The 27,321-nt window shown below is 52.4% G+C and overlaps 3 protein-coding genes across 6 annotated transcripts; all 3 read left to right on the top strand.

Moving 5' to 3' along the window:
* The first annotated feature begins 909 nt into the window (after positions 1–909).
* C1QA (complement C1q A chain) lies at positions 910–3,763 on the top strand. Of its 2 annotated transcripts, none has more exons than XM_090268751.1 (3): positions 910–993; positions 1,846–2,015; positions 3,011–3,763. In XM_090268751.1, the coding sequence occupies exons 2-3, from the start codon at positions 1,853–1,855 to the stop codon at positions 3,583–3,585; spliced, it is 738 nt and encodes a 245-aa protein (XP_090124877.1). In that variant the 5' UTR covers positions 910–993; positions 1,846–1,852; the 3' UTR covers positions 3,586–3,763. The 2 variants fall into 2 exon arrangements, with proteins under 2 accessions (XP_090124877.1, XP_090124878.1); XM_090268752.1 differs by lacking the exon at positions 910–993 and adding an exon at positions 1,000–1,074.
* A 3,051-nt stretch (positions 3,764–6,814) lies between these two features.
* C1QC (complement C1q C chain) lies at positions 6,815–11,025 on the top strand. Of its 2 annotated transcripts, none has more exons than XM_090268755.1 (3): positions 6,815–6,922; positions 7,229–7,422; positions 10,248–11,025. In XM_090268755.1, exons 2-3 carry the CDS (start codon positions 7,242–7,244, stop codon positions 10,802–10,804), a joined length of 738 nt encoding a protein of 245 aa, XP_090124881.1. In that variant the 5' UTR covers positions 6,815–6,922; positions 7,229–7,241; the 3' UTR covers positions 10,805–11,025. The 2 variants fall into 2 exon arrangements, with proteins under 2 accessions (XP_090124881.1, XP_090124880.1); XM_090268754.1 differs by having other exon boundaries at positions 6,888–6,945.
* A 3,684-nt stretch (positions 11,026–14,709) lies between these two features.
* Positions 14,710–21,075, top strand: C1QB (complement C1q B chain). 2 transcript variants are annotated; one of them, XM_090268757.1, is made up of 3 exons: positions 14,710–14,784; positions 19,007–19,204; positions 20,349–21,075. In XM_090268757.1, exons 2-3 carry the CDS (start codon positions 19,030–19,032, stop codon positions 20,927–20,929), a joined length of 756 nt encoding a protein of 251 aa, XP_090124883.1. In that variant the 5' UTR covers positions 14,710–14,784; positions 19,007–19,029; the 3' UTR covers positions 20,930–21,075. The 2 variants fall into 2 exon arrangements, with proteins under 2 accessions (XP_090124883.1, XP_090124882.1); XM_090268756.1 differs by lacking the exon at positions 14,710–14,784 and adding an exon at positions 14,823–14,962.
* The last annotated feature ends 6,246 nt before the right edge of the window (positions 21,076–27,321 follow it).

Raw genomic sequence — 27,321 nt, forward strand, 5'->3', positions numbered from 1 at the left:
CACCCCATCAGTGAGAGTGAGCAAGGCTAGATGAGACATCCAAATGTTAACAGCAGTTCTCTAGATGGGAGAATTCATGGGCTTTCATCACTACTACTTATTTTATTTTATTTTTTTATCCTCATCCTGGGACATTTATTTTTTTCATTCCTTTTTTTAGAGAGAAAGGAAGGGAGAGAGATGTTCATCAACTGGTTGCCTCCCATACGCGCCCAGACTGGGGATCAGTGCCCAGACCCTGGATCGTACGCACCCACGCCTGTGCCCTGACTGGGGATTGAACCCACAACATTTTGGTTACAGGACGATGCTCCAACTAACTAAGCCACACCAGCCAGGGGTGTTACTGTTTTTTAAATGTTGGTAAAAGCTAATTATTAAGTATTCACCATGTGCCCAGTGTCTGTATGTGTATTATATCATTAGAACTTTATAGTAATCCAATAAGGTAGAGAATCTGTTGTTCCCAATTTACCAATGGGCAAACCAAGGCCTCAGGAGGTTACATGCCTTTCCAAGGATGTGCAACTAGAAAGTGGCAGGCCTAGAAAGCTGGCTACTAAGCTATTCATTACTACTGCCCTGTTCTTCTTTCTTTGTGCTTTTCTGTATTTACAAGCTTTTGACGATAAATACATGTTGTTGCTTTCAAATCCTAAAGAAGACTTAGAAGTTATGATTTTACCAGTCCTTTGCAGAACACCCTCCACAGCCCTCCATCCTCACAGACTCCTGCCTGCCGTCTCTGGCCCCATACCAACTGTGGCTTGGGGTAGGATGTCCGATGTCCCAATCTTGCTGAGGTCTGCTCAAAATGTCCCTGGTCAGCCTCTGGCTCCTGGGGTAATGTCAGGGGCAGGTCCAGAGAAGGAGAAGGGGAAGTGGGAAGGGATGTGAAACTTGGCCACTGGCCAGCACCACCCTGCAGGGTGTCCCACAGCGGTCCCTGCATGGACAGCAGGAACATCCAGTTGAGTTGACCGCCCAAGGCAGGTGAGGCCAGCGCCTGAGAGGGAAGGGGCTGTGAAGGTCAGGAGCCGGGGAGCAGGCCTAGTAGCTGGACCACTGAGGCTGGTGAGGAGGGAGAGCATGTCTAGTTGGTCTGGTCCAGGATGGGGTGGGGTGGGGCACTTATTCAGGACCCAGAATCATTGAGTCGGGGGAGGGGGACGCTTAACTCCTTGGACTTGGGGACAGCGGGAGGTAGTGACACAGACCCATCAACCCTAACCAGAGTTTCTGGGTCCTGATCCCCCAAAACACAAGAAGCCGGAACAGGCTGAGAGGTTCAGAGCCCAGCAGAGGGACCCCACAGAGGGAGACAGTGGATGACAATCAGCCTGAGAGGGACGAGTGTGGACGGGAGTGAGCAGGCACGTTGGCAGGTGTTTGTGAATTCCTGTGTGTATGCACAGCTCTGTCATCTGGGTGAGAGAGTGTTCATTAAATAAGGAGCGGGCTCTCAATAAATGTTTGTTCAATGGAATTGATCATCTGTAGGAGTATATGAATGTGTGTGTCCAGGCGAGGAAGGGATGGAGTCTCTCTGGCTGTCAGTTTGTGTGTCCAGCAGCATGGGCGTGGGAGGCTGTTAGTGTGTCTGTGTGTGTGACTCTGTGGGTGTGTTCAGTTGCATGTGTGCACCTGTGTGAGTCTGTGCTTCTACATAAAGGTTTGGGTTCCCTGGAGCTGGATGGAGGGTGGACATAGAATCCCTCAAGCAGGGAGGTACGCAGTGGTGGTAGGGGGATATGGATATGTCATTGTGGGGGGCGGATTCGAGAGTGAACTGGGGGTACATGAGTGTATGATGTCCAGCCTGCCCAGACCCTGTTGTGTCTACAGTGGCATCATGGAAGCCCCATGGGTCTGGCTGGTGGTCGGTGTGCTGGCCATGTCCCTGGCCTCTGCGGTGACCCAGGATGTCTGCCGAGCACTAGATGGGACAGAAGGGGCTGCAGGAATACCTGGCCGACCCGGGCGGCCAGGCCTCAAGGGGGAGCAAGGGGAACCAGGTAAGTACCTCCCTCTGGACCCCAGCCCCTCATCCCTTTACCTGGCCTGGGCTCCAGGGTGGAACTCTGGGGGTGGCACCAAAAAGCAGGAGTCTACCTGGACCCCCACCTCCAGTATCACCAGGTCCCAAGGTCTGAGGTGGGGCTAGCCTTCTCCCTGGACCATGTCCCCAGGACCCCAGGCTTGTCCACGCCCTCCTAACTGCTTGGGCCCTCTTTCCTTGGCCTTGTCTTTCCCCTCTGGGGAATGGGTCACTGCAAGCAATAAATGAGATTGGTCCTGAAGCAGTGCCCAGTCCTTGGTCATGGTTGCTAGAATGATGAACGTTCTAGGTTTTAGGCTTGGGAGCCCTCGTCTTGCTGTGTAACCTTCTCTGAGACTCAGTTTCCTCATCTGTAAAACAGAGAAATAACCCCACCCGGCACACAGAGAAGGATCAATGAATGGCAACTATCCTTTATGCTTCTTTCTACCTACCCACCCCCCATTCTGTCCCTGCTCTCTCTTTCCAGGCAGTTGAGGCTTTAGAAACACTCAAATTTAAGGAAGCCTGGGGGTAAAGGGGAAGGAAGGAGGATATGACCAGAGTAGAAAAGGAGAGTCTCATGTAATCCCCCCAACCTCGCGGTCCACAGCCGACCAGAAAGATATGCAGAGACATTTGTAACAATTTGCATTTAGGCACCCTGGAACTGTATGTATAGTGCAGGTCTATGGGCAGAAGCACAGTGAAGGAGCCAGTGTCCTGCTTTTCACAGAATGTGACACTTCCCCAAGTGCTTGTTCACACTTCTATCCATTTTATCGATAAAGAAGCTGAGGCTCAGAGAGGTTGAGATACTTGCCCAAGGTCACAGAGCCAGCCAGAATCAATGTCTTGAAGGCTCAGGCACTCCCCTATTCACTATCGCACAGCATTCTGGGGCCCCAGCCATCTCCCTGAGGATGGGCATACACTAGACTCCCACTCCTAACCTGGCCTTCCTCCCCACAGGGGCCCCTAGCATCCGGACAGGCATCCGAGGTCTCAAAGGAGACCAGGGGGACCCAGGGCCCCCTGGATACCCTGGCAAAATGGGCTACCCAGGACCCAGCGGTCCCATGGGGGCCCCTGGCATCCCAGGACCGAAGGGCATCAAGGGCACCCCGGGAAACATCAACGACCAGCCGCGGCCAGCCTTCTCAGCCGTGAGGCGGAACCCACCAACGGGCGGCAATGTGGTCATCTTTGACACGGTCATCACCAATGAGGAAGGCCGGTACGAAAGCCACTCGGGCCGGTTCGTCTGCGCAGTGCCGGGCTACTACTACTTCAACTTCCAGGTGGTGTCCAAGTGGGACATCTGCCTGTCCATCATGTCCTCCAGGAGGGGCCAGACCGTGCGCTCCTTGGGCTTCTGTGACACCAACAGCAAGGGATTATTCCAGGTGGTGTCTGGGGGCACGGTGCTCCAGCTGCAGAACGGAGACCAGGTCTGGATCGAAAAAGACCCTGTGAAGGGCCGCATTTACCAGGGTTCCGAGGCGGACAGCATCTTCAATGGCTTTCTCATCTTCCCGTCCACCTGAACCAGAGAAGGACTGCCTTTCACCCTGGCCTCATCTTCTTCCTGCTCTGTGACCTGGGCCCACTCGCTCCACGTCTCTGGTGTCTGTGCTCTGCTCTGTAAAGTGGGTTGCTGTTGCTTTAGCTGAAGAAAGATCATTTCTTGGAACTCTTCCTGGAATAAATACCTGTGTCCACGTCTGCTGGCTTGAGGTTCACTTGCTAGCCTGGGCATTGGGAGGGAGACATAAGTATGACAATCGTGAAGTGTACCGGGCAGACCCGTATTTAGTGTTTTACAATATGTATTTGACAGGTCCTGGGAGCCTGGGTTCAAATCCTGGGGCCACTACTTACTAGTTGTCCAATCATGTACATGGTATGTAACTTCAGCAAACCTCAGTTCCACAGTCTGTAAAGTGGGAATAATAATAGCACCTGCCTCAAAGGGTTGTGGGAGGATTAAATGACTTGATACATGAAAATAGCAGCGCAGTGCCTGCCTCATCACAAAGGCTACATAAGGTTTAGCTGTTATTACATGTATAATCTTTACAGCTGAGCTCTGAAGTGGGTGTTATGACCCTATTTTACAGATAATAAAACTGAGGCTGGGACTTGGGGCAGACATAAAGCCCAAGTTACTGTTCCAGAGGAGAAGCTGGAATTTAGCTCCAAGTCTTACTAGTGCCTGGTGTTTAACTGCTACCCTAGTGGGCCTTCACAGCCACACACACCTGACAAATGACCAGAAAGGCAGATGCAGGGTTCAGAGACGGGGAGCAATTGGCCCAAGGGCATCCAGCAGTCCTCCCCAAAGGGAATTTCCTGAGTCCAGCCTTGGGCTTCCACCCTGGCAGGCGTGAAGGCTGGGCCTGCTAGCCTGCTGGGCATACTGCCTGGGATGGGGACTGGGATAGTGGGTCTGGAATGTTCCTGGCTCATTCCCGGGGTCCCACTTGGCCCATCCGGGGGCTGCTCAGGAGCAAGAAGCTGGCCCAGTATGTCCTTTGTACACGAAGAAAATAAGGAGACCAGAATTCAATCCTGAAAATGTCCAATGCCCTGTGCATTTTCCCAGAGGGAGCCGATTTTATCTTCATGCTGCACATAAACACACACATGCACACACATACACCTCGAATGCACACCTCCCCACACTCCTGGACCAAGACTTGTCCACTCCTCACTGAAACATTGGCATGTGATCCCCTCCCTTCAGCACACACCCAGTTTCTTAGATGCACCCATGCACACCCCCTGGACACCCATGCTAGTTATGCCAACAAACACACAGACCTCCCTGGGATGCACACGCCATCATAACTACACACCCCTGCTTCAGACACCTGAGGGCCCCTATAAGCCATCTGAAGTGCTCTTACACACACATACCTCAAAACAGGTGTCCCAGACACACCCCTGACACACAAGTGTACACATCTTCCACTCTCTCTAACACACACGTGCCTTAGAAATACCCGTGTTTGCTCACACATTGACCTCCACGCACACCGACGCCCACGGGAACTGTCTCCCCCATCCACTAACTGACACACAAGCAGCCTCGAAGTCCTCAGCTACACAAAGCCCCCTCCCCTGCCTCCGACCTATGATCAAGACCCTCTCCTGGAGCAGCCCAGCCCAAAGCCTTTGGGAGTCAGGAAGAAGAGTGGCCCCTCTGTAGCCCTGGGGCAGTGCTGGACTCTACATGGCCCTCAGCCCCTACTGTGTTCCCACTCTGCCCCAGGGACCCCCGACTCTTCAGAACCTACCCACCCATGGACTGGGAAAAGAAACAGGTCTTGGAGCACCTGCCATGTGCTGGACATTTTATAGCCATGCATTTAATCCCAGAAAATTTGTTAAGAACGCTGAGGCTCTGAGAAGGAAGACATTGATTGCCTCAAGGTCGTGCTGCCAGAAAGTGGCAAGGCCTTGATTTGAACCAGCTCTGCCTGACCCCAAAGTGGAGGGCTTCTTTCACTGCAGATACTCAAAGAAAATGCCAGTGGTGGAGCCCCGCGGGGACAGGAGAGACCAGGCTATAGAAATAGCGGTTGTTGGCTGCTCCTTACCCTGAATTCCACCCATACCTACCCACCTCTGCCTCGGCAAATCACTGTCCCCTCTGGAAGGAAGGGACCCAGCTGGACCTGGCAGGCGGGGCAGGGAAGTGCTGAGCACAGGCGGAGGCTGCCATCTGCTGGACAGACCAAACCCAGACGCAAATGAAGTGAGGACGATGTGAGCTCAAGGGCCATCCATCCATTCCCTGACCCCAGACTCCCAGGGCCAAGAGCACTCACATCTTTACTCTCATCCCACACTCTGCAGCCATGTTCCAGAGCATGGAGAAGCAGACGGGGGGACAGAGGCCCTGAGGGACACTTCGGGGGGCCAAGGCAGGAATCTGAACTCACGTCCTGCTCATATCCAGCACAGGGCTAAGTATGATGTACGTATCTATCATACAGAATCCTCACCACTGTCCGCATGGGAGCTCGTGAGACACACACACACACACACACACACACACACACACCATTTACTGAGGCCTGGATGGGGTCAGCCGTTTGCTGAAGGCCTCAGGGAAAGGGGGTGGCAGTGCTGGAAATAACCCCCTCTGGCCACTGACTGTAGTCAGAGGAGTCTGCGCAACACAGTAGGCTGCCTGCCATCAAAGCTGACCCATCCTGGGTGTCTAGCCCCAAGTACGATATGGGAGGGGACATATGGAAGTTTCTAGAATAAGGCCTGCCACTTGACAAGTGCATATGGGGCTTGTTTCTATGGGCAGTTAAGCAGAAGGGTCATAGCAAGGCTTTGGACCCCAAGAAACCACTCACCGCATGACTTGGACAAATGCTTTCACCTCCCTGAGCCTCAGTTTCCTCATCTGGAAAGGGGGTTATATCTTCCTCCTAGGGGTGTTGTGAAACGACCGAGTCTCAAGCACAGTAAATGCCACCAAATGGGGATGGATAGCAGATGGGCTGAGCCTGACTCCAGGGGAAGTCTGTCCAGGACGCTATGTTTACACAGACGCAGACACGCACACGCCCTTTACCAGATCCGGAGTGGTGGGCACTTCCTCATTTCAGACACTCATGACCCAGGGTGGGGGGCACAGGAGTGTCACTGTGGTCAGCCTGGCTCAGCACCCAAAAGAAAGTATTGAGTCAGGAAAATTTATGGGAAAGGGGATGTGGGGCTGGAGGGAGGGGGGAGGAGGGGGCCACCCCTTCTGCTCGGGGCCCTCCTCACTGTGTCCACTCTGATACGGTGTCGTCCTGCCGTGGAGAAGGGAAGCAGATTGGAAGGTGTCTCAGCGACCAGACCAGAACCCTCCTACCCCAGGTGAGGCCAGGACCCCTGTCCAGGTGAGGGCAAATGGTAGTTTTTGTCCCCGACACCTTTCTGAGATGGGCCCCAGGGACAGCCTGATTTGTGAGAGGAAGGAGGGTCCCCACCCCCACTAAGCTGGGGTCTTGAGCTCAAAGGCGTTACCCCGCTGTCCATGCATTATGCAGTCCTGAGAGGTGAGGGGTCCGGGGAAGGGAGGTAGGCTCCTGATGGTGGAGAGGGATGAGCCCTGGGGAGCGAGAAGGGGAGGAGGGGGAGCGAGGCCTGGCTGGGTGCGCCAACCCAGCCCTCCCCATCCAGCTCCTTCCCCAGGATGGACAGGGGCTCCAGCTCCTGGGCCCACCTCGGACTAAACCTGCTGCTGCTCCTGTTGGCATTGCCACTTGGGACCCAGGCCAGCACAGGATGCTACGGGATCCCCGGGATGCCGGGCCTGCCCGGGGCCCCAGGGAAAGATGGGCATGACGGACTGCAAGGGCCCAAGGGCGAGCCAGGTGAGTCTGCAGGCCTGGTGGGGAGGGTCCCCTAGGGCCTGGGCGCAGGGGGCAGAGCATCTGTCTGGGGCTGACCTGGGGATGGCAAGGAGGGTGGTCCCTCTTGCCACGTCCGCTCCCAGGGCAGAGGCCAGCTCTCACGGCAGGTGTGGCTCCTCTGGCCTCAGAGCCCAGGCCTCAGGCCTCCCCTGCTTCCTCATCTGACAGCAGGGAGAGAAGATGAGCACCTGCCCACGAGGCAGCAGGGAGCACCACAGGACAGGATCCACGCGAAAACCCCTGGCAAACTCTGAAATGCTAGGCTACTGTTTTGTTACAACCTCTCTACTACTTGCCCTGCAACATGGAGCCTCGGGGAAGGTGGGACCCACACAGGGAATGTATATAGTGCACAGACGAGCAAGGTTCAAATCCCAGCCCCACCACTTCCCATGTGTAAACTTGTGTACGGTGCTCACTTAACATCCAGGGCCTCTGTTTCCTCTTCTGTAAAATGGGGAGAGGGTAGCGCCTACCGCACAGGGGCGCTGTGATGATTAAGTTATGAAACAGCACCAGACACATAGTAGCCTCGGGGAGTGTAGGCTATGGCTGTTGTTGCTGCTGTTATCACTGTTTTCAGCAGAAACCTGTGCTCACCGGCTCCCTAGTTGGAGCCGGGTAGTTGGAGGGGCGAGGCTGAGCAGTCAGGATCACAGCCATAGAACCTCGCATTGAATTCACGTGGAAGCGCCGGCCTGAGCACAGGGCGCTGAGGCATGAGTGGTGCTGGGTGGGACTGGAGTCTTCGGTGCCTCGTTGGAAAGTAGGTGTGTATCTGGGAGGTGGAGTGTGTCTGGAGATGGTCTGTGTGAGGCTGGGGTGGGGTTGGGCAGAGGTGACAGGCAAGCAGAGGTTGGGGGATAGGGAGCCAATGAAGAGGAAGATCCTTAGGAATTTTCCCACTGTCATCTTCCCTCCTGGCAATGGAGTGGAATTTTACCACCATTTCAGAAGAAATTCTCCAATTCGCGGGGAGCTGAATGAGGACCCACAGGGGCGCCATTTTTTCTGGGCCCTGTGTTCAGGCTGCCTCTGGCCATCTCACTGCCTGGGGTGGCATAGAGCCACCAATTATTGAATTCCTACTTGTGCCAGGCCCAGTTCCAAATGGGGCAGACGACATTGTTAACTCCTTTGCACATGAGCAAAACTGTGGCCAAAATCCTTTGAAGAGGTGATTTACTCCCATTGTAGAAATGTCAAAGCTGAGGTTCGGAGAGATGAAGTAACCTGCCTGAAGGCACACAGTAGAATCCTGTCCAACTCCAGAGGCCATTGCCTTAGCCACTACCCGCCACTGCCTCTCAGGCCCCCTCCTGATCTGGAGCTGGAAGACATCTCAAAGGATAAGATACAGCCCTGCTCAGCATTGCTGACAGCCACCGCAGGGACCTGACGCTTACCGAGTGCGCCCTGTGAGGTGCCTGGCATGTGCATTCTCCCTTCCCACTCTCTCCAGTGACTCTGTGGAGTCTGTTCCATTATCTCCACTGGGCAAAAGAGGCTCAGGGAGGGGAGGTCACCTGCCCAGGGTCACACAGCCTGAAGCCTAGGTCAGTTGGATCCTGATCCCATAATCCTAACCCTGGGACCTAAAAAGCTCAAAGCCATATAGAAGTTCTGTCACAAATAGGTTTGCACAGACACCCACTGCTAAGGAAGTCAGAGGAGGAAGCGGCCATGAGGGCAGGCAGGGGTGGTCAGAGAGGGCTTCCTGGAAGAGGAGACTGGCGTCAGGCTCTAAAAAATGAGTATGGTTTGGAACAAGGGGAGGAAAATCTCACAGAGGTGCAGGTAATCAGGGTGGTAACAAGAATCAGATGTTCCGACTCTAACTCAGACAGACTTGACTCTGAGTCCTGACTCCACCTCCTACCAGCTACATGGCCTTGGGCAAGTCTCTGGCCTTAATTTTCTCATCTTCAACGTGAGGAAAGTTGAACCAGGCCAGCTGTCATAAGGGGCTGAAGTGGGCTGAGTGGGGCTGGCGGAGCTGGAGAGAGCAGCCCCCTTAAAGGGGCAGCTTCTCTTTGGCTGCATCCAGAGGTTCCCATGTACTAAGCTAGCCTGGGGAACGATGCAGGTTTTGTGGGGCTCTGAAACTTGTAAAATGTGAAGGCCCTCTTTAATAAAAATAATACAAAATGAGGGATACATTTGATTGCAGAGAGGGGTGTTACAAAAATTTACACGTGCTACAAAATTGTATTAGAACTGTACACACACACACGTGAAAGTGAAGCTCTGTTGGCCACACGAAGGTCAGTGTCCTGGTTTTGACTTTGTGCGTTAGTTATGCAAGATGTCCCCCTGGGGAAAACTAGGTGAGGAGCAAGTGGGTGCTTCTTGGCTTTTTTTCAGCTTCCTGTGAACTTGTAATTATTTTACCACAAAAAGTTGAAAAAATTATAAAAAGTTAATAAAACATTGTATAGGTCAAATAGAAGGTGTCTGAGGCCACATGCTGTCCATGAGCTGACAGTCATGGCCTCTGACACACTAAGATCCCACCCTTGACACCCCCTGAGCTGGCTGGTCCTACCCTCTCTGTCACAAATATGGAGACTGAGGTCAAGAGGCAGGTATCTTAGCCAAGGTCAGAAGGCAAGCCTGTATGTGGGGGGACGACTTGAACCCTCTGACCACCTTATAAGATGTTCTGTCCCCCTTGCTCCCTGCACACTGCTCCCAGGTAGATAGTGCACCTGTTGGAAAGAGACTCCCAGGGTCCTGATCCCCTGTCCCCTGCCCCATCACTTCCTTCCCACCTGCTCTCTCCCCAGGAATCCCAGCTATTCCTGGGATACGAGGACCCAAGGGTCAGAAGGGAGAAGATGGCAAACCTGGCCTTCCTGGGAAAAATGGCCCCATGGGAGCCCCTGGGTTGCCAGGGGTTCCTGGACTTATGGGACCCATCGGGGAGCCAGGAGAGGAGGGGAGATACAAGCAGAAGCACCAGTCAGTGTTCACGGTCACACGGCAGACAGTCCAGTACCCGGCACAGAACAGCCTGGTCAAGTTCAACACGGTCATCACGAACCCCCAGGGGGACTATGACACGAGCACGGGCAAGTTCACCTGCAAGGTCCCCGGCCTCTACTACTTCGTCTACCACACGTCGCAGACGGCCAACCTGTGTGTGCTGCTGTACCACAACAATGTCAAGGTGACCACCTTCTGTGACCACATGTCCAACACCAAGCAGGTCAGCTCCGGGGGCGCGCTGCTGCGTCTGCAGGTGGGAGAGCAGGTGTGGCTGCAGGTCAACGACTACAACGGCATGGTGGGCACAGAGGGCTCTGACAGTGTCTTCTCTGGCTTCCTGCTCTTCCCCGACTAGGTGCGCAGGGCTGCTCCAGCCCCAGGCCATTCTCCCCACCTAATGGACTCCTCCTCCGGGAAGCCCACCCTGACACCTGCCCCATGCGTTCTCTCCCTTCTCTGAGTTCCTGCAGGAGTCACTGCTTTGACACTTACCCAACACCTCTGGTACTATCATTACTTTTTTCTAAGTCTTGGAAGACTCAGGGAGATATATAAATAAATGATTAAGTCAATGAATACGCATGGCTCTGATTCCTCTCTGCCACCTTGAAGAAGCGGGTCTCTTCATCTTCAGAGAGGCACCTGCTATAGCGGTCTGTGGGCTCCAGACTCACACAGGGCATCTTGTTAGGGCTCAGTGAAGGTTGGTGCCAATGTTGAGACACTCACACCACTGGGCCATTTGGGAGAGAGAGGCCCAAGTGTGGTTGAAGGCTACAAGAGGTCCCCAAGGGGCTGTCTTCTGTCACTTGTGAGAGGCACTGCTGTCATTAAAGGTATATGTGCTCCAGGTAAACAGGAGTGTGTTTGAATTCCCAGACTTCTGTTGACCTAGGTTGAATTTCAGGAGCACCTGTCACAGGAGGGGTTTGGGCTCAGGTATGCCCAGGATAGACAAATGTCAGAGGTGCAGTGAATTTGTGCTGAATTAATGAGTAAATTGGGGTGAATGAATGAGTAAGTGGGTAAATAAATGACTAAGAGAGTATATGAATACGTGAATAAAACATCATAATAGCTAAGACTGTTGAGCACTCACTATGCACCAGGCATCACACTAGCCAATCCATTTCATCATTTAGTATTCAAAACCCAGCTCTGAGGTGGGCATGCATGGGTCAGAGAGAGTGCGCGCATGAGAATCTATCCCCTGGGCATCTGACAGACTCTGGGAGCCCCCAAGAGACCACCCAAAACCACTGCTGCCTACAATCTGTCAGGACTTCACTGTGAGGTCCTAACAGTGGGGCCCAGCCACCACCATTCTTGTTGGAGGACCAGGAGGCCATCAGCTGCAATACTTTCCCTGGCATGACCATGAGAAAGGGTTGACAGTTCAAGCTGGAAAAGATAAAAAGTTTAACTTTCCTGTGCAGACTGCAGGTCTGGCCTTAGAGTCCAGTGAGACCCACTCAGCCCTGCGACAACCTGCCCCGGCCTGGCTGGGATGTCAGCTGGGTTTCCCAGGGCCTCACAGAGCTCACGGAGGGACCAGCCAAAGGAGGTGGGCAGGAGGAGGAGTGGCTTGAGCTCAGCTCTACAACCACCTCCATCCACTTTTGCACCTTTGTTCCTGAAAGGGGCTGTTTCATATCTCCTCCGTGGCTTTGCCTGTGGGGTTCCTTCATCCAGCAGAGTCCCCACCCCACTCACACAAACCCTCCACCCACCTGGATATATCCTACACTCAATTGTCAGGATTCAACCCAAAGATCACCTCCTCTGTGAAGCCTCCTTTGATATTCCCCTTTATGTTCCTACAGCGCCTTTCACAGACTTGGACCACAAAATTGTGACCCTTTAGAGTCCAGGTTCTCAAACCTGGTGATGCAACATAACTACCTGCAGACGTACTTACCAACAACAACAACAAAAAAAAAACAGATTTCTAGACCTAAGGTTTTTTTTTAAATAAAGGTTCAGGGAAGACAGAACTGTGCGTGAATGGCTGGTTTGCCAGGTGAAGCCAGTGCACGTGCTCCACCAACTGACTTTTGTGCACTTATTTGCTTACAGGTCAGCCTCCCCCACTGAAGGGTAAGTAAGCATCCTTGAGGGCAGGGTTGCTTTGACACATGCCTGCACATAGTAGGGGCACAAAAACTGTGAGATGGGAAGGAGGGACAGATAAGGACACGCATACAGAGTGAGAACAGAAGCCAGGGCCGAGGAACCCTGCTTGGTTCATGGAGTCTGAGTGCCTCTGGCAGGGACACAGTCAGGGTCACGGGCCACTCCATTCACAGCTCCCCTCCATCAACACTTAGCAGTCCACCCGGCAATGCCCGCAGTGATACATCTTTCTTCTCAGTTCTCCTCTGTTTAAAAAAATCAATACGCCATTTATATAGTCCGCAGTATCAGATCAGAAACCTGTACTTTGGAAATGACTATTTTAGTGCCGTTTTTATTTTTTATAATTATTTCCCTGTTGTTCTCTCTCTGTCAGGAGAAACAGGCTGAGAAGAACCAGGCAAGGACTTTTATGGGGGTGGGGGCAAAAGAGGAGGTTGTGGGAGTGGGACAGGAGTCAGAACGAGACACCCCAAGCTGTAAGGAATCTCATGCCCCTGGACATTGAGGGGGTTTAGATTTCTCTTTTCACCAAGGGATGAGAGTCAGCAATTCTATGGGCACAGAGACCAGCTGGTTCCCGCTCAGGGGCACCTTATCCCTAGTCTAATCCTTCCCCTCATCCAGGCATGGCTCCTATATTCCCAGGCTCCAAGAATTCTGACTTTTCATATAAATCATACTTTTCCCAGGTTTTCATTGTGCCCACCAGGGGCCAGGCACTCAGCAGGGCCCCAGACAAGCGGGGTTACCTCACTGACCCCCCCCCCATGCCATCCCAGGATATCAGTAAATGTACCTGAGGTCACGTAACCAGAAAAAGACAGAGCTGGGATTTACGCTTGAGAGAGGTCAATTCCAGAGCCATGCCTTTACCTCTTCCCCGCTGCGTCAACTCCAGGTTCAAGCCCATCTTTTCCCATTGCTATCAGCTGCCAGAGCATTAGAGGCCAGGCCCAAGTGGTCTCAGGAACCCTCAGATGGACTCCCAGACCTGCAACCGACTCACCCCCTTCTCCCTGCCCAGGATCCAGCCCCATCCCATCCTCACCCAGACCTGGGTCCCTTTGGTGTTAACTATTCTTTTCTTACCCTATTATCCACTGCAGTTAACAAGCCCAACAATTTTCTATCTCCAAGCACAGGTATCAAGACGGGCCCTAATGATCTGTGCTTGTTAGCCAGCCACCCCTGAGTGGGGCATCACATCACCTGAGATGCAGCCCCAGAGAGGGGCTGATACCTGGTGTCAGGTACCTGGCTCTGAGTCTTGTATCTCCCACTGCATGAGGTCTGGGTCCCAACATTCACTTCTTTTGTGTGACATTTATCACAGGAGCAATGAGACCATGTATCATTGGGTGGTTCACACCAGTCTCCCCCAGTAGAAGCACTCCATGGGGGGGCAGGAACCAGGGATGACCTGCTTGTGGCTCTGTCTCCCAGTGCACGGCACCATCTGAGCCTCAGTTTCCCTATATTTAAAATGCAGAGGATGAGCTGGGTGACCTCCAAGCCCCTCTTCAGCTCTAACTTGGTGTGATTCCAAGATCAACAAGCAACAGGCCTCTGCCTGTGCTTATTATTGTCATCAGCTTCAAGCCCTGCTGGTATAAATAAATAATGACCACATTTAAAATTCATTTTTCATTATTAGATTATTTTCTGAGAACCGGGAAAGAGCAAGGGTGCAGAACGGGAAGGAAGCAGAGGAGATGAGCCCTGAAAGAGGAAGCCTGGGGCATGACGTGCTCTTAACAATTAACAGGTGCACTGCACTTTACAGCTGGCCTTCCCTTCTCCTCCACTGCCCTCTCCGAGGCCTCAGTGCCCAGTTCGATCCCTAAAGCAGGTGTAATTACAGTCCCATCATTAACAGAGGAAATGGGACTCCCTTGGGCTCCTCTGGCTGAGAATGTTTAGCTGGTAACTGGTAGGGCCCGATTGCGAAATCAAAGTTTCTGATTCCAAATCCAGCACCCAGGCACCAGGCCGGCCACATTTTCACTTCATTGAGGAACACCCCTGTTCCCTTAGAAGATCGTGAGGTCAGACACCCTGGGACCAAGCCACCAGCTGCAGACATTCTCCCAGGACAGCCTGTTCCCCCCACAGCTGCTGAGCCGGCGAAAACAAACTCACCACCAGCCCACCCCGTTTACAGAAACAGGACCTGAAACTGCCTGAAGGCAGCAAGACAGGGTGAGAGTGGGGAGACAAGGGGGGTGCGGGCTGCTGAGCCCATGGGAGGGAGCTGTCAGGGGAGAACCTTCCGTCTCTGGGGAATGGAACTTCCCCCTTGGACTGAGAGCATCGGGATCCCAGCTCCTGGTCCCACTGCTGCACAGTCCAACAGCATCACCGGACGCCAGGTTTCCAGGTGAGGATGGGGCTTGGTACCTGGGGATACTGGTCGGCAGGAGCAATAGAGCAGAGGGTGTGATTCCCACAGGGCAGACCTCGTGGCCCCTGCCTCAGAGCCCCATGGAGTGTTTAACTGTGTGGCTCCATGCCTGAGCCTAGACCTCGGGAATCAAACTCTCTGCAGATGAACTTGGGGATCTGCAGCTACTTGGTGCCCAAGAGATGGGGAGGCAGCCTACAGTGGGAGCCACCAGCATAAGGGCTTGGTGGTCCCCAAGACTCAAGCTGAGTCCTGCTTCTGCCTCTTGAGTGCTAGTGATCTGGGGCAAGTCTTATAACCTCTCAGCTGAGACCCTCTCTGGGGACCATAGAACCTTTCAGGGGTTTTACGTGCCCTAAAGGAGATCAAGGTCACCCAGTGTTTAGCAAACGACCTGGATGAAGATGTCAGAGGCAGAGGGATGTCAGAACCCAGCCCAGCATTTCTCCAAAACCTGCCTTCTCTAACTTTCTTGCATTCTGCCGAGAAAGCTTAGCATGACTCTTTCAAAGAAATCATTTGACTTGCACCACACGAGAAACCCTGTTTTATAGTTGTTTGTTTGTTTGTTTGTTTGTCTGTCTGTCTTGGTCCCATCTCATTTAATCCTCTGGCAGCCCTGTCAGGTAGAAATTAACTTTTCCAAAGAGGCTCAGAGGGTTCAGGTTCTTGCTTGAGGTCATACAGGGAGGTAGCAGCAGAAGTGGGGAGGGGTCAAGGTCAAGGTGGCCTGACTCCAAGTCAGGGATAGAGGAATTGTTGGGCTGGAGGGGATGGAAGGGTCAGTGATGCAGGGAAAGACCTGAGGAAGGAACAAGGCAGATAGTGGTGATGACCAGTGAAGGAGGGGATGGGGGTCAGAGCAGATGAGACTCAGCAGCCCCTGAAATGAGCCAGAACCCAGATCTTCCCACGCCCCCTACCCCCACCTCCCACTTCTCCAAGAAGCCTGAATCTCATCAAAGGTCAGGACCCTGCTTCTCCGCAACCTCCACCCCCCAACCCCACCTCACTGGTGGATGCTCTCCACCCCTGGGCCACCTCTGCCTGGGATACCTCTCCCCAAGCCCAACCTCTCAAAGGGACTGATCCTCTTTTACTCTTCCAGCCACCTTCCATTGTGTCCCACAGCTTGGGGGTTCTGAGATGATGGGGATGATTTTAAAAGTAACTAATATTCGGTAAGCATTTCCAGCATGCCAGACCCTGTCGTAAGCCCTAACTCACCTGTCCTCCCGCCGACCCTACAAGGTAGAGATTAGTATTAGCCCCACTTTATAGGAGAAACTGTGGCCAGACAGGAGACGGGGACCTGAGGCCCTTAGTTAAGACGTGGTGGAGGCCTGGTGGTGGCTTTCCTTATGACACTCCAGGCCTCTCACCACTGGCATGTCGCTCCTGATAGCAACGGTAACAGTAATGGCAAGAGCAGCCCATGCATTAGCGCCTCCTTCGGGCTGTCTGGCTCCAAAGCCCATGTTTTTACCACCAAGTGCTGCAGTCTCTTAACCTAACACCCTGTGAGTGTTAAGATCCAGTGGGCATGGGTTCGAATCCCAACCACATGGGGCTGGGTGACCTTGACTGAGGTCCTCGCTGTCTCTCTACCCAGTTTCCTCATCTGTAAAATGAGAAATCAGGAATGCCTTTCTCAAGAGGCTGTCAGAAGTGCCAAAGTCAATGAGATAATGGTGTGTAAAGTGTTTGGCACAGAGCCCGGTACCTGCTAAGCGCCCAACCCATGGATTATCAAAGTTGTCAAACTGTCATTTTGTAAAACCTCCTGCAAGAGTAAGAGCTGAGGTTCATTCAAAAATAAGCAGGGTCCCCTAAATCACCCTTTCTCTGGAGCAGGGCAGAGCCTAAGCCAGTCACTCTCGGTCCTGGTCCCAGCCCTCTGTGCAGCCTCCCATCCCAGAGCCTGGCATAAGGTAGGTTAGGCCATGAATAGGTTAGAACCAGACAGAGGGGGTGAGGCTGATTTTCTGAGCACATAAGCCAAAAATCGGCAGGTTTTCCTGGTCTCAGAAAGGCCTCCACATGCCAAATTCTGGCATGAGGCTGAGGTGGGAGGAGTTTGGCCATCACACAGTCCCAGATAACTAAGGACAGGTTGCTTTCTAATGTTTGAGCCTCAGTTTCCCCACCTGTGACATGGAAAAATAATCACAACCTACTTCCCCAGAGGGCTGTGAGGGCTAGAGAGCAGCAGCTGCAGTGAGTCTGAGCAAGAGCTTGGCCCCACCTGGTTCCCCACAGCTGTCCTGGGAGGGGTGCAGGGACTACTCTGCACTCCCATTTTAAGAGCAAGAAACAGCTCAGCCTCTGTGGACTGAGGGGTAATGAGAAAGGGCTTTCTGGAGGAGAACGGTTTTGACCCGAGCTTTGAAGGATGGGGAGAGTTTGGGTCTGGGCAAAGGTGGACAGGGTTGCCTTGGTTAAGTAATGAGCTACTCATTACTGAGAAGGTGCAAGTTATGGATGGAAGAGCCCTTGGCAGAGATGTTATCGAGGTGACGTAATAGCAGGCTAAGGGTTCCTCAGAAGGTGAAACACAGAATTACCATAAGACCCCATGCAGCAATTCCAGTAATTCCATTGCTAGGTAGAATTAAAAACAGGTATTCAAACAAATCTTGTACGCGGATGTACATAGCAGCACTGTTAATTATAGCCAAAAGGTGGAAACTTCCCAAATACCCATCAGTAATGAACAGATAAACAAATTGTAATATGTCCAAACAATGGAATGTTATTCAGCCGTAAAAAGAAATAAAGTACTGATATATACTACAGCAGAGAGAAACCTTGAGACCATTATGCTGAGTGAAATAAGCCAGACACAAAATGTCACATGACGTATGGTTCGATTTACATTAAATAACCAGCATAGGGAAATCCACAGAGTCAGAAAGCAGATTAGTAGTTGTCAGGCACTGAGGGGGAGGTGGGATTAGGGAGTCACTACTTCACGAGTACAGAGTTTTATTTGGGGTGATGAGACTGCTTTGGAACTAGACAGAGGTAGTGGGTGTACATTGTGAATGTGCTAAATGACACTGAAATGTTCACTCTAAAATGATTACATTTATGTTACTGAATGCTGACTTGATTTAAAAAAACAATAAGCTACAGTTTGGACTAGATGAGGTTTAAGATCATTCCCAGCCTGAGGATTAATGCCAGGGGGCACCAGCCCGAGGTAGCCCAGGGCTTCTCCTAGTTCTCAGGGGTGAACACCGACCTCTCACAGGCACCCATCGCCTTTGGAGGGTCCCAAGAATGTCCTGCCGTGAGACATGGGCTGGCAAGCTGGCAGGGACACTGGCTTTAGTGACAGATAGGCGTGGGTTCGAGTCCTGGCTGCAGTCCTTCCTATGTGACCCCAAGCAAGTGACCTGGCTCCCCGGAGCTTCATCAGGGTCCCCTTCAGTGTAGCAGTAATAGTGCCTTCCTTGGGGGGCTGCTGGGGAAGCAGCACAGGCACCCTGAGTTCAGAAGCTCTAATGACCGAGAACACTTGGAATAAAATCCCAAACCCGCATACCACAGCCGCCAGGCCCTGACCCCCCACTCCCCGCTGCCCCCAGTGTCCTTGCCCCCTGGAATACTCTTGCCCGGGCCCTTTCTGAACCTTCGCTTCTCAGAGATGCCTCCCCTGTCTGGAAAACTTTCCCAGTGGGAGGTTTCCCCTCCCAGAAGAAGTCCCTCCTGCACCAGCTCTCTCTGGATTCATCACCGTCTCTAACTAGTTTTGTTCTCTTGTATGTTGACCTGCCTATGGTCTGTCTTCCCTGGGACTGTCAGCTCCTCGAAGGCAGAGGTCATATCTGTGTATTCACCACTGCGTCCCCAGCACACAAATCAGAGTCTGGGGGTCAGGACACACTCAGCAAACACACGAACAACTGAACAAGTGAACCAGCAAACAAACCAGCAAATGAATGCATGAACAACAACAACAAAAACAGGAGGAGTCCCCACAGTAGTAACCCACCACATCTTCTTGTCCCCCTGCAGGAAGCAGCCAAGACAGCACAGTGATGAAGACCCCGAGGGGCGGCCTCCTGGTGCTGCTGCTACTGCTCCTGGGTCCACTAGATGTCTCCCAGGCCCAGAGCTGCACGGGACCCGCAGCCATCCCTGGCATCCCGGGCATTCCTGGGGCACCAGGCACTGACGGCAAACCTGGGACGCCAGGGGTGAAGGGAGAGAAAGGTGCTGTGTAGTTTGGTGTCACTGACTGAGGCCCCACCTCCTGTCTCCCAAGTCACAGCTGCCCACTAAAGAGATGGCAAAAACACTTGTAAATCCATCAGCTGACTGAGCCCTCGCACTAACTTTGCAAGGAGGGCATTTGGATTCCCATTTTACAGATGGGAAAACTGATGTCCAGAAAGGCTACTGACTTGCCCAAAGGAGCCCAGTCAATGTTGAGGCTGAGATGAGACCATGGATCTCTTACCACTAAATCCAGGTAGAGAGAGGGCACCACCAGTCACACAGTCCTGGGTTACCTCCAGGGTAAGTGGCCTCACCTCTCTGAATTGCTGCTTCCTTTCCTGTAAAATGCAGACAATGATCCTTTTGTGGGATTGTCACAGGGGTCAGATGAGATTTCCTGCCATAAAGAGGCCCCTGTGAGATCTAGTTCCTTCGTTCATTTACCCATAGTCAACTAACGACTCTCCCCAGATAATCTCATTTAATCCTCACAAGCCCACAAAAATCTCATCATCGCCATTTTACAGATGAGGAAGCTGAGCCTCACAGAATGTGACTCAGTCAAGGTCGCACAGCTAATAACGGCAGACCTGATGCGATAAGCACATCTCTCTGTCTCCCGAACCCACGTTCTCAGCCACTAAACTCTGCCACTCTTTGGGAAAGAGGTTTTATCTTGTGTTGTGCCAGACAGAGGGGTAGTGACTGCTTGGAGTGGTGGAGTGGGAGGATTCTAAGACCCACTTCCCAGTTCAGCAAGAAAGACTGTGGTGATTGATTAGGGATGTCAGCCAACGGGGAAGGAACCGAGCGGGACGGCACGTGTGCCAATAGGCCGTTACCCAGCCTCCAGGCCTAAGCCTGAACAAGGGTGCTATGCAAGCTAGGGAGGGGGGCTAGCCCGGCACCTTCCTTAGGGAGACCCTACTCCCACCCCATGGGTGTCAGTCCCCATTGTAGCCAAGCATATCACAGACTTGGAAAGCTGGGCTGGAAGGGGACTCGGAGGCCCACTGAGCAACCCCCTCTGTTTCACAGATGGGAGGCTAAGGCCTAGAGCAGAGCAGGGAGCTGTCTGAGGCTACTCTGCCAGGCTCCTTCCTTGGTTCTCAGTGATCTCTTGTCTCTGCTTTTCCAGGGTTGCCAGGGCTAGCTGGAGACCATGGCGAGTTTGGAGAGAAGGGAGACCCAGGGACTACAGGGAAGCCAGGAAAAGTTGGTCCCAAGGGCCCCGTGGGCCCCAAAGGCTCCCCAGGGCCCCCTGGAGTGCCGGGTCCCAAGGGTGAATCAGGAGACTACAAGGCTACGCAGAAAATCGCCTTCTCTGCCACACGGACCATCAACGCACTCCTGCGGAAGGACCAGACCATCCGCTTCGACCGTGTGATCACCAATGCAAACAACAACTACGAACCTCGAAGTGGCAAGTTCACCTGCAGGGTGCCCGGCCTCTACTACTTCACCTACCACGCCAGCTCACGAGGGAACCTGTGTGTGAACCTCATGCGGGGCTGGGACCGTGACCGCATGCAGAAGGTTGTCACCTTCTGTGACTATGTCCAGAGCACCTTCCAGGTCACCACAGGCAGCATCGTCCTCAAGTTGGAAGAGGGGGAGAACGTCTTCCTGCAGGCCACTGAAAAGAACTCCCTGCTGGGCATAGAAGGTGCCAACAGCATCTTCTCTGGGTTCCTGCTCTTCCCGAACCCAGGGGTGTGACATATGGGCTGATTCATCCCCCTCCCCACCCCCTCGCCCACCAACAATGCTCACTTTACCCCCAGCACCACCTCTGCCCAGCCAAAGCACACAGTCGCCCCCCACGGATGTGCTGAATGAAAGAGTAAATAAACTTCACAACCAAGGGCCAGTGGTCTAATTGAACTCTGCGTCCCAGCACCTGGCACGTGGTATGTGCTCAGAAATGAAGCTTGAATGCTAGTTGAATGACAGAAAAATGACTGAACAATGAATGAACCATGAATGAATGAATGAATGAATGACCTCTGACAATGGGAGCTCTATCTAATTGAAGGTGACTGGAGGGCCAGACTCTGTGTCCAGCTCTGTGACAGCCACATAGTAGGAGGTGGGAAGGGAACACCATTTACTGAGCACCTACTATGCTCTAAGCACTGAACTAGATACTTTTCTCATCCTCTCATTAATCGTCCCATTCATCTTGGGAGACATTTTGCATTGTGCCCAGTTTACAGGGGAGAAAACTGAGGATTGGAGGGATGAAGAGATTGTCCTCAATCCCACAGCAGGGCTGAGATTCAAGGGCAGGCCTGCCTACAGATGACCTGAGACCTCTTTCAAGGCAGCATGTCTAGGCCAACGAGTAAAGGGGTTTTTTGCTTATAATGTCACATATCCCCACCCAAAGAATCAAGGGGCCCTCCTCCAAAATCTTAAATGACTTGGAGCCAAGACCTCTTCCCCTTTTGATTCTCCCCACGTGCTCCCCCTCTAATATCTTCCCAGACCAGGACAAGCTCAGCCATCCAATGAGAACAAATGTTTACTCCACTGCCAATGGATATAGTCCCACCCAGCCCATGAGCCTGACCTTCAAGGTTCTCTATGGGTTGGCCTTGCCCCATTTTTTGGACAACCTCAGACAGGTCTCAGGACCTTGCCTATTCTGTCACAGCCCAGATGCCTCATTTCCCCCTTGACCCCCTTCTAATACTCAACAGGATGGGGTTGAAACTCAGATCTCCTGGCTGAGCTAGCAGTTGGGCAGAAGGAGGAAGGGAAAATGGTCCCATTAGGCCTGTAACCCTTGATCTTCATAAACTCACCTTGACCCTGACTCCCAGCTCTCAACATGACAGAGTCCTTTTAATTTCAAGTGACAGGAACCATCTTGAACTAACTTTGGAGAGAAGGAGGTGAACCTAGAGGTGCCCTACAGGACCCAGGAGCAGGTGGGACGGCCCAGTCTCAGTGGACATGGGATCTGGCCATGAATGCCCACAAGCAGGGCTGCTGTGTCTCCCTCTGAGACCTCTGGGCTCTGAGCCTCTTGCTACAGATTGGCCCTCTTGACTGTTAACGGCAAGTGGAGAGAAATGGATTGTTCCACACCTCCAATGATATCTTTGATCACTGGGTTAGCTCCTAACCCTCATGGAAGTGACATCCAGTTTCCAGATACCAGGAGAGGGGATGGTCCTCTTGGGAGCAAGGATACTCCTGGCACAGTCAGCAGAGGCCGAGAAGCAGAGGGCCTGTAACAATAATAGCAGCTTTCAATTATTAAGCTAAATGTCTAGCAACTGTTCTCCCCAGGAACAGTCACATGTCTGAGGAGGAGGTACTCTAATCCAGTGGTTCTCAGACTCAGAGTGCTCTAATCTCATCGCTCCCGTTCTAACAGGTGAGAATAACGAGGCTCAGGGTGGGAATGTTACTTGCTCATGTCACACAGAAGACCTAAGTTTCAGATCCAGGTCTATTTAACCCAGTGTTAAGCTCGGTGACCTATTGCCCAGAGTACAGGGGCCCAGCCAGCCCCACGGGGCAGTTTTCAGACCAGCGTGGTGGGCCCTACTAAATGTCTGCCACCTACTGGCTACAATGCTCCATCAGAGCTTCTCCATCTCTGCCCCAGTCCATCCTGACCATTGTGCCCCTGCCAGTGACCCATAATGCTTTAAGCCAGTTAAGAGGAAAGGAGGGTGAAGGACAAAGAAGGAGGAATTGGGGGTGGGGGCGCTTAAGTAATAATGACAGATCACCCAGTGTTCAGGGCTAACCATGTGTGTTAACTCATGTTACCTTTACAGTTATGTTCCCCTTTTATAGATGGGAACATTGAGACAGAGCAGTTATGTGACTTGCCTGATGTTATGCAACTAGCCAGTCACAAGACAGGGAGGGATTCAACACAAGGCCATTCAGCCCTGGAGTCCCTGCCCTCAATCACTGCTCCCTGTGGCAGGCTGGGGGCACCCTGAGGGGCTGTGTAATGTGGCGGTTGAGTCACTGGCTCTTGAGTCAGACAGACCCACCTTCAAGTCCTGCCTGGGCTTCTTACCAGCTGTGTGACCATGTCAATCAGCTGCCCCTGGCCTCCTATTTTACCTTCTTACAAACAAACAATGCAGCTGTGAACATCCTGCTACACATCCCTGGTCCTTTTCTTGGATTAAATTCCCAGAAGTGGACTCCCTAGGGGAAAGGATGTGCAAACTTGGACGGCTTTGAAATGTGTTTCCAAATGGCAGGCTGGGCAATGGAGGCTGAACTGCCAGGCAAGGTCCAGGCTTGCTGCCACCAGGGGGGAGCAGACACCAGCAAAAGGACAGCCTGGAAGAGGGGCTGGTGGATGAGTTGGGACCTGGATGGTGGGAGCTCGTCTGCCTACCCAACCTCTCTCCCTTCTCCCCAAGTCCATTCCACTCCCTGGGTGAGCTGTGACCTTCCAGGGTGGGGCTGAGCATCAGCTTTGAAGATGCAAGTTCCTCTAAACCAGAATCCTCAAGGTGTGGTTCAGGCACCAGCACCACCTGGGAGCCTGTCAGACACGCAGGTTCTCAGGCCCCGCATCAGACGGGCTGAATCAGAACACCTGAAGATGGGGCCCTGCAATCTGTGTTTTAACAGGCCCTCCAGGTGATTCTGATGCAGCTAAAGTTTGAGAATCACCGCTCTGGACCAGAGCTTGCCGAACTTTTCCTGTAAAGAGCCAGGTAGGAACTATTTTAGGCTTTGTGCGCCATGCAGCCTCTGTTGCGGCTACTCCGCTCTGCTTCTGCAGCAGGAAAACAGCCACAGACAGTGTGTAAATAAATGAGCGTGGCTATGTTCCAGTACACATTCATGGACACTGGAATTTGAACTTTACATTTTCATATAACACGAGCTATTTTTCTTCTGATTTTTTTTCTCCAGCCATTTAAAAATATAAAAACCATTCTTATCTAGCAAGCTGCACACAGTCTATGGGCTGCATTTGCCAACCTGCCCCAGACCCAGGGATGGCTCTAGGCTTGGAAGGAGAGGGGCAGGACCTTGAACCCAGAACTGCCTGACTCCCAAGCCAGTGTGCCAGTCGGCCAGGTTCCAATCTTGGGACAGGAATAGAAAAACTCTGGGCCTCGTTGGCCTTGACTGCAAAATAGGCATTGCAATCCCTGATACCGGGCCTCCGGTTTTAGTGGGCAAGAAAACCCCCTGGGAAGTTGCTGGCATCCAGGCTTCATCTCAGAAGTTCTGGCTCCATAGGACCTGGAGGGGCCCAGGAATCTCCATTTTTCTCAAACAATGCAGGTGGTCATCTACACCCCTCCATCCTCCAAGAGAGAGGGCTGAGTTAATGGACATAAAAGCTGTGACTAATAGTAGCCCAGTCTCTGCCCTCAGGAGCCCATTGGTTCATGGGATTGAGGGAAGAAGGGGAAATAGACTTCTTGTCTGTTGAAACCTACAAGATGAAAAATGCAACAAGGGAAAAAAGGCTGGGTGCCCAGGAACTGGAAGGACAATGGTCTCGGAGAAGCTATATTTAAATCCTACCTCTATCACTTACAGGCTGTGTGTTCTCAGGCTAGTTACTTAACCTCTCTGGGTTACCATTTCCTCATCTGTAACATGGCAGTAATAATCATGTCCACCCCAGAAAGCTGATGAGGCTAAAATGGGATCCTATGTGCAAAGACCCCTGGCACACAGGCAGTTCTCTACAAGTATTAGTTTTCTTATCCATGGTGGGCTGTTATTGGAATTGAGGCGCTGTGGTGGTACAGGGCTCCTCAAACTTTAATGCACACGAACACCTGGGGTCTTGGTAAAATGAGTGTCCTAATTCATTTGGGTGGGGGGGCTGAGAAGTTGCTTTTCTAACAAGTGGGGGATAAGGGGGCATTGGTGCTGCTTAGCCGGGACCAAATTTGAAGTGGCCGTGGTTAGGAACACTGCTTGAGTAGTTGATCTGTTATGAACTTGAATTCTCTTGTCCGTGGGCAGTGGTAGCACAGGGGCTGGTGAGGGCAAGCTTTCAGTGATTAACCTCTACTGTGATGGCTGCCACTGTGGTGATTGTGACTATGTTCTGATGATGATGGTGAGGGAGTTCGTGGCAGAAAGGAAAGGGCGAAGAGTGGGTTGTCCATCTCCCCAACTCTGAACACCCCTTGCTCTGAGCACTGCGGATCCCACTCCCCTCTCTCCTCCATGTCCCTGTCTTTCTGGCCTCCTGCTGGCAATGGGGCACCAGGTGCCCTGCCTTAAACCACCCCCTCCCCAGCCCACACACAAACACATGCCCTCCTTTTGCAGCACGCTGTGAGCTGTGTTTATTTTTGCACATAGCCAGGAGGCATTCTCATAGACAACCCAGTGGACCAGATGCAGGAGAAAATGGGGTGTTTGTTCAAGAAATCCAGCAGGACCCACCCAGGGAGGGACACTCACAGCAGTGAGGGGACCTGGCAGAGCAGGAAGCACCCTGGATGGAAAGTCAAGAGCTCCCACTCTAGGCTGGTCTTGGAACATCCTTACTGTGTGACCTCGGAGAAATTGTTACCATTCTCTGAGCCTCAGGCTTCCCTACAGAAGGAGGGGGTTGACCTAGTCGGCCGCCTTAGCCTCACTTGTGACAGAAACATATTCTCAGGCCTGCCCCCAAGCCTACTGATTAGGACACCCATAAGAAAGAGGGGAGAATTATTACATGGTCACTGACCAGGAAGGAAGCTATGGCCAAGCCCCCCACCACACCTCACTTATCTAGCCTCCTCACCTATATAGAATGTAGCTAGGACCCAGAGAACCCAAAGATTCATGTTTTTCAGATGAATGAATGAAAATATGGATGTTAGTTAATTTATTGATTGATAAATGTGTCTTACTCCCAAGAGTACAGGGCCTGGAGATGGAGATACATAATATATGCTCAGTAATTAGTTGTTGAATGGAAGGAAGAGAGGGAAGATGGAAGGAATGTCAAAATTATGTCCTGCCTAGAAAGAGGAGATGTAATAACGTTCCATGGGCCCTTGGGACAATTTCCATGGGAAGGTTTGGCATTTCCAAGTGAAACAAAGCCGGGCAGGCAGACAGAAACTTAACTGAGATCAAGAATGTGCTGGCCATACAGACATTCATCCATTTAATCTCACGACAAGCCCTCCCCCGTCACCCCCCCCCTCCAACACACACACACACACAGGCATTGTCACCCCATGCAGAGGCAAGGAGACTGAGCCTTATTCCCCAAGGATGCAATAGAGAACGAGGCCCCGAACCCCCAGAGAGACACACGAGCATGCAGTCTGCATGGCACATACATGCTTGGAAGCCTCCTCTCTCACTTCCTGCCTCCCCCACCTCGTTTCCCATTGCCTTTCACAGATTCTTCTCTGTGCCATGTTGTCACGTATTTGTTCCTATAAGCTCTTACAGCATCTGGGGAGCAGGGAGAATGTAAATAAGCCAGCAGCAGAAAGAGGGCAAAAGAAGTAACATATGGCAAACAGAGCACCTACTATGCATCAGGCAGGGTGCACGATGCTCAGCATGTGTTCCTTCGTTGGCTTCTCACAGGAGCCCCACCGGGTTCACAGCCAGTTTTGCCACATTGTAGGTGGGTGATGTTGGCAAGGAAGTCACCTCCACTCTGAGCTGTTGTTTCCTCGGCTGTGAAATGAAGCGATTTTGGCTAATATTGGTTTGAGCTCTAAGTGAGTGGTGTGTGTTAAGCGCCGGCCTGGAGCACAGTAGGCACACAAGCAGGAGCGGTTATTGTAGAGACCCACACCCCACACCTGACGCAGAGGAAGTCCCCAACAAGGTTAGCATCCTTCCGTGAAATGAGACTGTTGATTGTGGTGAGGTTCGTTCCATGAGCTATGAGAGGCAAAAAAACTCTGGGGCAAATTTCCCCTTCTCCCTCCAGCGTGGGTCTGCAGGCGCCCAGTGTGGGCCTGTCTCTGGGCTCCCGTTCCTGAGTTAGCGCCTCTCAGGGCTGTTCTCCCTAAGGGCACAGGTATCCGCTGGGCCCTCGTTAAAAACGTGTCTGCAGACCTTGTTTGGAACACGTCAGCTAATGTGATTAAAGACAGCACATAAATGTCAGCCTCACTGGGAGCCTCCCCAGCTGG

The sequence above is a fragment of the Furipterus horrens genome, unplaced genomic scaffold (genome assembly GCF_987537825.1).
Source record: "Furipterus horrens unplaced genomic scaffold, mFurHor1.1.pri manual_scaffold_3, whole genome shotgun sequence".
NCBI classification, from domain to species: domain Eukaryota; kingdom Metazoa; phylum Chordata; class Mammalia; order Chiroptera; family Furipteridae; genus Furipterus; species Furipterus horrens.

What these genes read in the sequence shown, in the direction of transcription:
- C1QB (XM_090268757.1), top strand. Translation starts at nt 19,030, where the DNA reads ATGAAGACCCCGAGGGGCGGCCTCCTGGTGCTGCTGCTACTGCTCCTG. An exon ending in AGGGGTGAAGGGAGAGAAAG is followed by an intron (nt 19,205 to 20,348) that starts GTGCTGTGTAGT and finishes CTGCTTTTCCAG; the next exon opens with GGTTGCCAGGGCTAGCTGGA.
- C1QA (XM_090268751.1), top strand. Translation starts at nt 1,853, where the DNA reads ATGGAAGCCCCATGGGTCTGGCTGGTGGTCGGTGTGCTGGCCATGTCC. An exon ending in GGGGGAGCAAGGGGAACCAG is followed by an intron (nt 2,016 to 3,010) that starts GTAAGTACCTCC and finishes TCCTCCCCACAG; the next exon opens with GGGCCCCTAGCATCCGGACA.
- C1QC (XM_090268755.1), top strand. Translation starts at nt 7,242, where the DNA reads ATGGACAGGGGCTCCAGCTCCTGGGCCCACCTCGGACTAAACCTGCTG. An exon ending in AGGGCCCAAGGGCGAGCCAG is followed by an intron (nt 7,423 to 10,247) that starts GTGAGTCTGCAG and finishes CTCTCTCCCCAG; the next exon opens with GAATCCCAGCTATTCCTGGG.